We start from the raw sequence: 12538 nt of genomic DNA, 5'->3' as shown, positions 1-12538 counted from the left end.
ATATCAAACTACGTATCAAACTACGTCAAACTACGTGTCTAACACTATTTTAATATCAAAATACACAATATTTTAATATCAAACTACGTGTCTTGTGGTTAACACAAATATTTTAATATCAAACTACGTGTCTGTGAGCCTAAGCGGCCTATTATTAGAAAGAGGTATCAAATTGTGGTAGAGTGGGCTCGAACCGAGAAACTCTGACTAAAGAGTCCGCGACACTAACCACGGGACCACAACCTAACACTAGCCCGACACATTTAATTCTTCTTCTTCTTCAAAAACCTTTATCCGCACCCAATGATGCATAGGGCACTGTTTCACATGAACGCAGTGTTATCCTTATCGTTAACACATGAAGGAAAGGTGATTGCCTCCCCACCCCGCTTCAGGTACGAGTCCAGGGTGATATTGAATAAATATTAGAGTGAAAAAATAAATATTTATTTGACCCCCTCTCTGGGAATCGAACCCGAGACCTCCAGAACGGTAGCCGAACGTTCTGACCATTACACCACAGAGGCGGGCAAACCTTAAAAACCTGTAATTTTAAGTAGGTCATTAAAATATTTAAATACGACACAATATAGTTTTCATGGCAATATTAACATATTTGGCGACCTTTTGTATGGTTTCCTGTAAAAGGTATTATTCAATATACTTTTCATATCGGGTATTTAAATTTGTAAAAAAATATTAATGATTAAGTTAAACTGTAAAGTGTAGATTACGACAGCTAATTTTTTTGTTTGTTTATAATTACGCACATTTTCATTCTCATGTTATTAGATTATTTACATACATTCAATTCAATTCAAACCCTTATCCGCACCCCAATGGTGCATAGGGCACTGCATTATATAAACACAGTGTTATCTTGATCGTTAACACACAAAGGAAAGGTGAATAGCCCTCCGCTTCAGGTACCAGTCCAGGGTAATACTGAATAAATATTAGAGTGAAAAAATCACTACAATTTATTTGACCCCCCCCCTGGGAATTGAACCCGGGACCTCCAGAACGGTAGCCGAGCGTGCTGACCATTACACTACGGAGGCGGACATTTACATACATACTGATATTAAATATCGTCCTATTTAACAATAAGTTATTTTTGCGTTTTAAAATCACGACTTTTTTTTAAGCGCATACAAATCGGATCGTTCGGTGACAAAAAAACGTTTTTTCTGAAATGATTTCGTTTACAGAAACTCGTAATAAAAGAATCAGTCGAGTTTCAGAGGAGACCCATATCGGTAGAGAATGTAATCGCGCTAAGCGCTGTTGACTTTTATCGACATTTTTCTTATCGTGGATACGTTTAAATAGCTTTTCCCAATGAATATGTATTAGCAGGGCCGTCATTGGACTATGAATATATATAAAAATATCTCAATAAAATAAATTAATCAAATAAAATTGAAGTAAATTAGGAATGAATTCAATGTAAAATAAATAAAAAAATTAACATTTTTAAGTGTGTTCAAATACTTGTTCACAAATCTGGATTATCTCCAATTATAGGAGTTTTTTTTCATATTATCATATCTAATAAAGATTTTTTTTACGTTATTTGTGACATTTCTTTATACATATTTTTGACATGTTACACGTTACACATTCACGTGTAACATTCCCTAATTTTACCCGTTATTGACAACCATATATAGACTATATATATATATGAACCAATTTCGAAACATTGTTCTTGAATCACAAGAACTTCACTAAAGACATTTATTGGTGAGATGAAAAGAAGCTTTTTATTAAGCAGAAACTCTTTTATTAGTATGTGAGGTCCAAACCCTGGATTATAATCAAATATGATACATGAGAAACGCCAGAAAATATCGTTATCAGTTTTATTATTTTAGCTTATAATTTGACCAGATGTCAAAAAATTATATGAAAAACAGCTCCTTTAATTGGAGATAATCCAGATTTGTGATCAAGTATTTGGACACACTTAAAATGTTGTAAAAAAATCTACATTTACATATTCCATTTTTTTCAGTGATCACTGAAATTATGTTAATGATAGCAAGTTCAGTAAGATAAGAGGTTAATATATTTTGTCCGCCTCCGTAGTGTAATGATCAGCACGCTCGGCTACCGTTCTGGAGGTCCCGGGATCGATTCCCAGGGGGGGTCAAATAAATATAAGTGATTTTTTCACTGTAATATTTATTAAATATTACCCTGGACTGGTACCTGAAGCGGAGGGCTGATCACCTTCCTTCATGTGTAAACGATCAAGATAACTCTGCGTTCATATGACGCAGTGCCCTATGCACCATTGAGGTGCGGATAAGGGTTTTATTTTTATTATATATATTAAAAGGGATGTGTGTCTGAACATCTCAATACGGCTCTGTTATGGAATCGATGTCGCATCCTCGCTTTTATGGGGCTGATAGGAATACTTCGCTTTCGCGGCGAACTAAATTGTCCTCCATCTTTGTAACATCAACGACCGAACATATTTTCAAATCAGCATTTTGAGTGTGTCCAAATACTTGTTCACAAATCTGGATTATCTCCAATTATAGGAGTTATTTTTCATATTATTTTTTGACATCTCATCAAATAGTGTTTCTGCTTAATAATCTGTTTCAAATCTCATCTCATAAGAGTTTCTGCTTTCTAAAAAGCTTCTTTACATCTCACCAATAGATGTCTCTAGCGAAGTTCTAGTGATTCAAAAACAAGGTTTCTAAGTTGACTCATATATATAGAACTTCAAAGAATTTGAGTAAATGCCCAGACTTCCATATTCTTCTTTATCTTTGATGAGATGTCAAAATATAAACTTTTTAATATAAATTTTTAACTTTCAAAACGTTCTCCTGAAAGATCAAGTTTTTTATTTTATTTATGACATTCCTGAAAGGAGTAAGCGATATACGTACAACACGTACACAATATATACAATATATATATATATATATATATATATATATATATATATATATATATATATATATATATATATATATATGTATATATATATATATATATAAATAAATACATAAATATATATATAAATATATATATATATATATATATATATATATATATATATATATATATACATATATATATTTATATAAAGATATTTTCAAATTGTTGATAAAATTAACGAATTACCTAATACCGTATCAACTCAATGCAGTGCCCTATGCACTAATGTCACTTAAGAGAAAACTATAAGTTTATCCGCTGAGATAACAAATTATAAATCTTTCTCCTAACATAGATCCTAAAAGAAAGAAAGGTAAAATTCCCACACCCTTTATCTAATTCACCGTCTTCCTTTATCCCTTTAAAGTTTTTATTTTCAACGTATTCCTGATTTTGGTATTTTGCAGGTGATGTGTGTCCAGTACTGGCCTCCTTCGAAAGACAAGGACGAGAACTACGGAGGAATCCATATAGGAGTAGCGCAGGAAGAGGAACTCGCTAACTTCCACATCCGGACCTTCAGGCTTTACAAAAAGGAGGGAGATGTGAGTACACTTTTATCTTATACTGATAATAATGTGAAATGCGATATCTGAACATGTTCTGCAAATACTTGTTGACTAATACTTGTACTTATTTTTTTTGAATAATTGATAGCGCTTTTAAATTTATCCTATAAACTCCTCCCCAGTCTATAATTCAATACTGCAGAATCGATTGTATTTAAGCATAATACATAATTTTGATATGTTTTAAAGATGAATGATAAATATGAAGAATGTTTGCACAGTAAGAGTGGTATGTCGTTCAATTCTCTCTGCCTACGCCTACGTTGAAGTAGCGGGATGGTTAGTCAGTTGGTTAGTTAGTTAATTAGTGTATTGTATATACAATCACTTGTAACATGCGGAGAACTTGTGATTTACAGTCCGCGTAACACACCGTGGAAAGTGTAAATTCGCCACAATATCCACGTTACACCATATTTGGCTGACTGGCATGATATAGTATCATTCGCGATACAAAAAACATCCCTAAAACACTATATTTAACCCCTGTTAAGGGTGGTGAATGATAAACCTTAAGTAACGCAAACCATCTTCCTCCGAATACTCATGAAATGGTTCCTATCATCGACCCATTAAAATACGCATTTACCATAAAATCTTATGAAAAACTAGCTTTACCCGGCGCGCGATGTTGTGGATCAGTTTGGTTAAATGGAAGAGAAAGAAAGAAAGCACACATTCCTAATACGTTACATTTCACAAAGTTTAACTGGCAGTACACAATGAAGTCCTAGTACCAAACCTAATAACATTTTTTTTAAACATCTCAATATAGATAAAGAAGAATATATAAATCTGGGCGTTTACAAGGCTTACGACCAATAATGGGTAGATTAGGTGAATGTTACACGTGTATAAAGTTATCACTCAAACAAGCCTATGGCAGTCGTAAGCCCTGTAAATACCCAGACTTCAATATTCTAATTCATCTTTGTTTAGATGTCAAAAATAATGTGAATGAAATGTTGTAAATGCAATAATTCACTAATATTTTCTAACAAATGCTTCTACAGTGTATTTTAACTATCAATTTTTAATAATTTTTATATTGGAATTGCACTAATAATTTGTCTTGCTTGTAGCCTATTCATTTTACTTCTCTGCGCCTACATTTGCACTGAGTGAAGAATACTTAAAATAAAATATATAAATAAATTAATTAAGTATTTTTTTAAGAACTACAATATAAAGCGCTAGTTTGTTCAACAACATTTTGAGTGCCCAAACACTTGTTCACAAATCTGAATTATCTTCAATTATAAAAGTTGTTTTTCATATTATTTTTTGACATCTCAAAATACGTGAAGAAGACGTAATATGGAAGTCTGGGTTACGGGGCTTACGACCGTCATAGGCTGGTATAAATGATCACTTTTGACACGTCTAAAGTGATCATTATATATATATATATATATATATATATATATATATATATATATATATATATATATATATATATATATATATATATATATATATATATATATATATTTTTTTTTTTTTTTTTTTATTTTAATATCAAACTACGTATCAAACTACGTCAAACTACGTGTCTAACACTATTTTAATATCAAAATACACAATATTTTAATATCAAACTACGTGTCTTGTGGTTAACACAAATATTTTAATATCAAACTACGTGTCTGTGAGCCTAAGCGGCTCATTATTAGAACGAGGTATCAAATTGTGGTAGAGTGGGCTCGAACCGAGAAACTCTGACTAAAGAGTCCGCGACACTAACCACGGGACCACAACCCAACACTAGCCCGACACATTTAATTCTTCTTCTTCTTCAAAAACCTTTATCCGCACCCGATGATGCATAGGGCACTGTTTCACATGAACGCAGTGTTATCCTTATCGTTAACACATGAAGGAAAGGCGATCGGCCCCCCGCTTCAGGTACCAGTCCAGGGTGATATTGAATAAATATTAGAGTGAAAAAATAAATATTTTTTTGACCTCCCCCCCCCCCCTGGGAATCGAACCCAGGACCTCCAGAACGGTAGCCGAACGTTCTGACCATTACACTACAGAGGCGGGCAAACCTCAAAAACCTGTAATTTAAAGTAGGTTATTAAAAATATTTAAATACGACATAATATACTTTTCATGGCAATATTAACATATTTGGCAACCATTTTTATGGTTCCCTGTAAAAAGTATTATTCAATATACTGTTCATATACGGGTATGTAAATTTGTAAAAAAATATTAATGATTAAGTTAAACTGTAAAGTGTAGATTACGACAGCTAATTTTTTTGTTTGTTTATAATTACGCACATTTTCATTCTCATGTTATTAGATTATTTACATGCATACTGATATTAAATATCGTCCTATCTAACAATAAGTTATTTTTGCGTTTTATAATCACGACTTTTTTTAAACGCATAGAAATCGGATCGTTCGGTGACAAAAATACGATTTTTCTGAAATGATTCCGTTTACAGAAACTCGTAATATAAGAATCAGTCGAGTTTCAGAGGAGACCCATATCTGTAGAGAATGTAATCACGTAAGACACGTCTAAAGTGATCATTATATATATATATATATATATATATATATATATATATATATATATATATATATATATATATATATATATATATATATATATATATATATATATATATATATATATATATATATATATATATGTTTATATATATATATATATATATATATATATATATATATATATATATATATATATATATATATATATATATATATATATATATATATATATATATATATATATATATATATATATATATATATATATATATATATATATATATATCAATATATATTTATATTTATATATATATATATATATATATATATATATATATATATATATATATATATATATATATATATATATATATATATATATATATATATATATATATATATATATATATATATATATATATATATATATATATATACATATAAACCAATTTTAGAAACGTTGTTCTTGAATCACTAAAATTTAACTAGAAACATCTTTGACGGTTTAAACCAGCCTATGACGGTTGTAAGCCCCGTAAATGCCCAGACTTCCATATTCTTCTTCATCTATGTTGAGATGTCATAAAATCAATTTGTTTACATAAAAAACACATTTTATGAAACATACGTTTGCAAGCATAAAACTGTTTTTTTTTTAAATTGATTTATTTGAGTTATGGTGCGATATTAGGAGCTCGTTTCGTTGGAGCGTATCTGTGGTTATACTCAAAACTTGTGTAACAAATGAGACTTAGACTTTCCATTCATTCCTCTCCATTTCCTTTGTGCTCCCGCTATTTTAGGGAAAACAAAGGGAACGATCCCGCTCGAGTGTGTGGAGGAGGAACCTAAGTGTTTCTATTTACAGGATAGGAATTGCTCTATTCTTCTGTGACGTAGGGGCAATAAATATCCTGCGTCCCTGGGATTTCCCGAGGGAATTTAGGGACGGGTTTAAAAATTGGTCATTCTGTCTCTTTCTCGAGGGATGGATAAATATCTTCCGACTACACGCGATAGTGCAGAGAGCACTGCTGAACTGCGTTCACAAATCTGGGTCTCTCCATTTAGGAATTATTTTACATTTTTGACATGATAAAGAAGAATATAAAAGTCTGGGTATTTCCAAGGCTAATCACCTGTCATGGGCTGTCTGGGTATCCGTAATAGGCTGGGTTAGTGATCACTTTACATACTACATGCGTTTTCCGCTGTATTTCCAACTACATTCTATTAGATTATTTTTTTCATTTTAAACTAATAAAATTTATATATATAATAAAAATTTAACACCATTTTAAAATCAAGATAAAAATCACTATATTTATAGGGATTTTTAAACAAAGTTACGTTTTAATTATAAAATAAAAAATCACAAAAGTTAGTGCTTCAAATATAAATTATAATAAAATACATTTATTTTAAATGAATCATATCATCCTGTTATGCCTACTAATAATATTTTATTTACAAAATTATTTTTATAAATCTGTATTTCTCAACTAAGAGCTATGTTTACATTGCAACATGTCGACATAGATGAATAAGGATATAAAATTGTGGGTATTTACAGGGCTAACAACCTGTCTTAGGCTAGTTCAGTAACCACTTTACACACGTGTAACATTTACCATTCTTCTACCCATGATATCATACAAATGAAGTCATACAAATGTGATCAATCTTAATCGTTTAATGATTAAGTTCACAACATCCATCTATGATTGGATTTTGAAAACTTTTACTAAACGGACACCCTATTATTTAAATGTATGCAAAGTTTTTATATGACCCGACTACAATCATGTTAAACGCTGCAGTGCGACTGATTTTTGGAATTTCTTAATTCAGTCACATCATCCCACTACTTCACCAACGGCACTGGGTACGCTTTCCCGAAAGGATAAAATAAACACTGTCTACTCGTGTATAAAACAATACATAATATGGTACATGAAAAAGCAGTGTAACCCAGAAGATTTAGTTGATAGACGTCTCACGCTTTGATCAGTTTCAACTACTATGGGTAAAATGATCTTACCAGCTCACAAAAATTTGAGTAGTGTGGTTGTTGTACTTATCAATCATTTCCTTATGTCCTTCTTCACGTCTGAAAAAATTAAAACGGAAAAAAAATACTTTTAAGCATATTTTTGTAGAAGATAAAAACGAAATCCTTTGATAGCATTTTCGATCGTCGTTTTCCTGTTCGTTTTGAACACCAGTTTACGCACACTGGGTACGGAAGTAGTAAAAGATTTACACTAGTTTAGTACTCATCACTCATTTCCTTATGTCCTTTTCCACGTTCCGATAAGATCAAACAGCCTACAGGTCCATGAAAGGGAGTGGACAAATAAAGCCCCATCAAAGCCGTTTGACTGTCGCGTTGTCACTCGCCACGGTGACAAAGCGCCCCATAACGGTGGACAAGAGAACGTCCCAACCCTTGCTAGGGGTCTGTCCGCCCTCGAAAGTAATTGCCAATAAAACCCCTTTTATAATAATATTTCTAGAACGGCTCCCAAAGTGTAAAGGCGTGTAAACACTACCGATGGAAACAGACTTCTCGAATCAAGTTTGTCGATCAGAGTCAGAAGGAGAACGAGGGTGAAAGTTGGGTTGTAAATCATTTCTGTCACGGTGGGTGACGTGACAGGCGATTTCGATCTTGAGTTTATAGAAAAATAATATTTTGAATATATATGTTTTTTTAAAAACATATTTATATGTTGTGGTATGGTAACATAACACCCTCCTTATCATTCATCGTTCACTTTGTGTAATACCACTTAAAATAACTGAATCGTAAAAAAATGTAAAAATATTTTTTGTATTTTATATTGACACTATAATTCTAGTTCTACTTCTTATAATATAAATTGTACTCTTGCGTATGTGTGTGTGTGTGTATTTATATATATATACATAATTATATTTCAAGAGAAAAGATTGAAGAAAGGAAAAAAACAGAAATAAAGGTTTGAGGACGGGATATTCTTAATTTTCTAGTATATTAACATTCCCTAACATTAAACGTAATTGATTTTTTTTCTTAAAACATTGATTTTGTATTGAAAAAATAAGTTTTTCTTCGAAATAAATTAAAGTAAAACGTACTCGCTACGCACCACATTACGAACGTAGAAAAAATAAATATCAAATAATCAAAATAATATCAAATTAATTTATTTCTACCAAGTAAACGAATTTCTTTCCATTTTCAACTCAAATTAATTTAGGTAATAAAATAACATCGTCCACTGGTTTGAAGGTAAAAACTCATTAAATAACTTTTATATGGCTCTGAGATAACGAGATTTCAAAACATTTTTCTTTGAATTAATATTTCATTTTTATATAATTACGATTTTAATAATTTTTAAAGAATGTAGAGTAAATGAGAGAATAACAGAGAATTTATAAGTGATTGACAATTTAATTGAAATTATGAAGAATGTGAAAGTTCAAAATATTTTATCAATTAATTAATATATCATTTTTGTACAGTTACGATTTTTATCATTTTCACAGAATGTAGAATAAGTGACAGATTGATAAAGATTGACAAGATTGATAAAGACATAGAAAGGAGAGTGAATGCTGGGAACAGAGTGAATGGTGCACTAAAATCAGTTTTAGCAAATAAAAATCTATCAGCGGAAGCTAAACTGGCAGTACACAATGGAGTTCTGGTTCCAACCCTTATGTATGGAAGCGAAGCATGGAGTTGGCAAAAGAAGGATGAAAGCAGACTGAATGTAGTCGAAACGCGATCCCTCAGACGAATGTGTGGCAAAACGATGTTTGATAGATGTTCGAATGATGAAATAAGGAAAGAATGTAAGGCTGAGATAACCATTATCGATAAAATTAAGAAAGGTGTGTTGAGATGGTTTGGACATGTGGAGCGTATGAGTGAAGAAATAACGGTTAAACAAATTTATGAGGCGAATGTAGTTGGAAAAAGAAGCAGAGGATGACCGAGGAAAATTTGGCACAATCGGGTATGTCAAATACATAAAAGCGGCCGGGTCAGGAGTCGTAATAATCGTCGGGTATGTATGAGGAGATGCATGAATGTAGAAGAGGCAAAGAATGTTTGCAAAGACAGAGTGGTGTGGCGTTTGATTCTCTCTGCCTACCCCTGCGGGGAAGCGGCGTGATGGTTAGTTATGATAAAGAATTATTGATTGAAATGATCAAGCATATAGAAGTGTTGTTTTCAAAATATTTTTTTCAATTAATTTGTATTTCATTATTATAGAATTACGATTTTTATAACTTTCACAGAATGTAGAGTAAATGACAGAATGATAGAGAATTTATGAGTTATTGATAGAATAATATTTTTTAAATTAATAATTTGAATTTGAGTAGTGTGGTTGTCAATAATGGGTAGAATTGGTGAATGTTACACGTGTGTAAAGTGATCACTTAAGCCAGCCTATGACGGTCGTCAGCCCCGTAAATGCCCAGACTTCCATATTCTTCTTCATCTTTGATGAGAGGTCAAAAAATAATATGAAAATAACTCCTGTAATTGTAGATAATCCAGATTTTGTGAACAAGTATTTGGACACACTCAAAATGTTGTAAATAAATTATCTGGTCAAATTATGTCCACCTCCGCAGTGTAATGGTCAGCACTCTCGGCTACCGTTTTGGAGGTCCCGGGTTCGATTCCCAAGGGGGGTAAAATAAATATAAGTGATTTTTTCACTGTAATATTTATTTAATATTACCCTGGACTGGTACCTGAAGCGGAGGGCTGATCGCCTTTCCTTCATGTGTAAACGATCAAGATAACACTGCGTTTATATGACGCAGTGCCCTATGCACCATTGGGTGCGGATAAGGGTTTTTATTAATAATAAAAATGAAAATGGTATTTTCTGGCGTTTCTCATGTGTGTGATTATAATCCAGGATTCGGATCTCACATACTAATATAAGAGTTTCTGCTTAATAAAAAAGCTTCTTTACATCTCACCAATAGATGTCTCTTGTGAAGTTCTAGTGATTCAAGAACAAGGTTTCTAAATTGGTTCACATAATAAATATTTCATTTTCATATAATTACGATTTTTATTATTTTTTACAAAATTTCGATTAAATGTGTGAATAATACTGAATCAATAAGGTATTAACATCCACATATAGAGAAGAATATTGATGTCTGGATTTAAAAATATTTTTACCATTAATTTTTTGTTTTTGTTTTCATATAATGACCATTTTCATTATTTTACGTTAAAAAATTAAAACATAATTTAAAATTTTTATGAAGCTTATAATTTGACAATTTTGTTTATTCCAAACATTTTGAGTGTCAACAATGATTTGGACGCTCCTCAAATATTATAATGAATATTTCTTGAATGTTTTTCGCAGATACTTTGTGGCACATTTTATAAACTTTATAAAATAAAACAACTTTGTTTTAATCTTTTTTTATTGGTCCACTTTTTCCAACCGGTTTCGTCATCCTTAGGGTTTATGTACTTATTCTAAAACATTATAAACAAATTAGTATGATAAGTATTTTGTTTTTTAATCAATTAACCTATTTTTTTTTTCTTTATTTTAAATTCTTTTGCATTACATAGCATAAATTCAAATACAAAAATATTAATAAAATATAAAAATGAATACAAAAAAATCCCACAAAGGCATGGCCTGTGTGTGGGTATACAAAATAAATAGTCATAGTACAAGGTATAAGGGTATAGGTTTCTAAGTAGAATCAGTTAATACAAAATACAAAAAACTTCATATAAAAAACAAAAAAAAAACTTGACTCTCAGTAAACAATTTTTTTTTAAATAAAAATTATAAACTTAACAAATATTACAAAGATCTCATATGAAGGCTTAATGTAGGAGAGTGTGAAGATAAAAATTTCTTTAAAAGTATGGAAATTGTTGTCATGGATCAAAAACAAGATTCATTGCCTATTTCTCCTTTCCAGAAAGTCGTGGAAGAGCGCTTCATCCTCCAGTTCCACTACACCCAGTGGCACTCCCACACGTGTCCCTTCTCCAACGCCATCCTGGAGTTCAGGAGACGCGTGCGAGCGGTCGTGGGGCATCGCCTCATGAGCACTACGGATAGCGGCCCGATGGTCGTGCATTGCAAGTAAGTGACACGTCATCAGACCTTGTAAACTTGCTACCATATCGCTCACTCCTTTCAAGAACATCATAAATCAAAAATCGTCAAGTTTTAGTTGTGCATGTTTTCGGAATGCCCAGATAATGTACTAAATCTCAGCAAAAGAAGCATATTTTTAACTTAATATTTACCCGCCACAGGGCAGAAAAGTTGTTTGTGCATTTTGAAGAAAAGGTATTGTTTGATTATTTTTTTTAAATAAACTAAATATTTTTCAAATGGAGAAAAAAACCTTCAGGCTTTACCTAAAAAGGTCTGTTGCACAGTAAAAAGTTCAATAAGTGGCTTGGTATTTATTTTTAAT

The 12538-nt window shown here is 31.5% G+C and overlaps 1 protein-coding gene across 1 annotated transcript in view; it reads left to right on the top strand.

The window, feature by feature from the left end:
• The window catches only part of LOC148300412 (receptor-type tyrosine-protein phosphatase T-like), a gene marked incomplete at its 3' end in the record, with an annotated part of 214519 nt that extends 202321 nt beyond the window's left edge, over window positions 1–12198 (top strand). The window contains exons 7-8 of the mRNA XM_088274836.1: window positions 3372–3509; window positions 12032–12198. Of these exons, the coding sequence (XP_088130962.1) occupies window positions 3372–3509; window positions 12032–12198 (305 nt within the window). The remainder of the gene's footprint in view (window positions 1–3371; window positions 3510–12031) is intronic.
• Between the last annotated feature and the right edge of the window lie 340 nt (window positions 12199–12538).

Source organism: Brachycentrus maculatus, unplaced genomic scaffold (genome assembly GCF_059751285.1).
Source record: "Brachycentrus maculatus isolate JH-2025_06_01 unplaced genomic scaffold, ASM5975128v1 h1tg000721l, whole genome shotgun sequence".
In the NCBI taxonomy this organism is placed as follows: Eukaryota; Metazoa; Arthropoda; class Insecta; order Trichoptera; family Brachycentridae; genus Brachycentrus; species Brachycentrus maculatus.
This window is presented reverse-complemented; position numbering and strand designations above follow the sequence as displayed.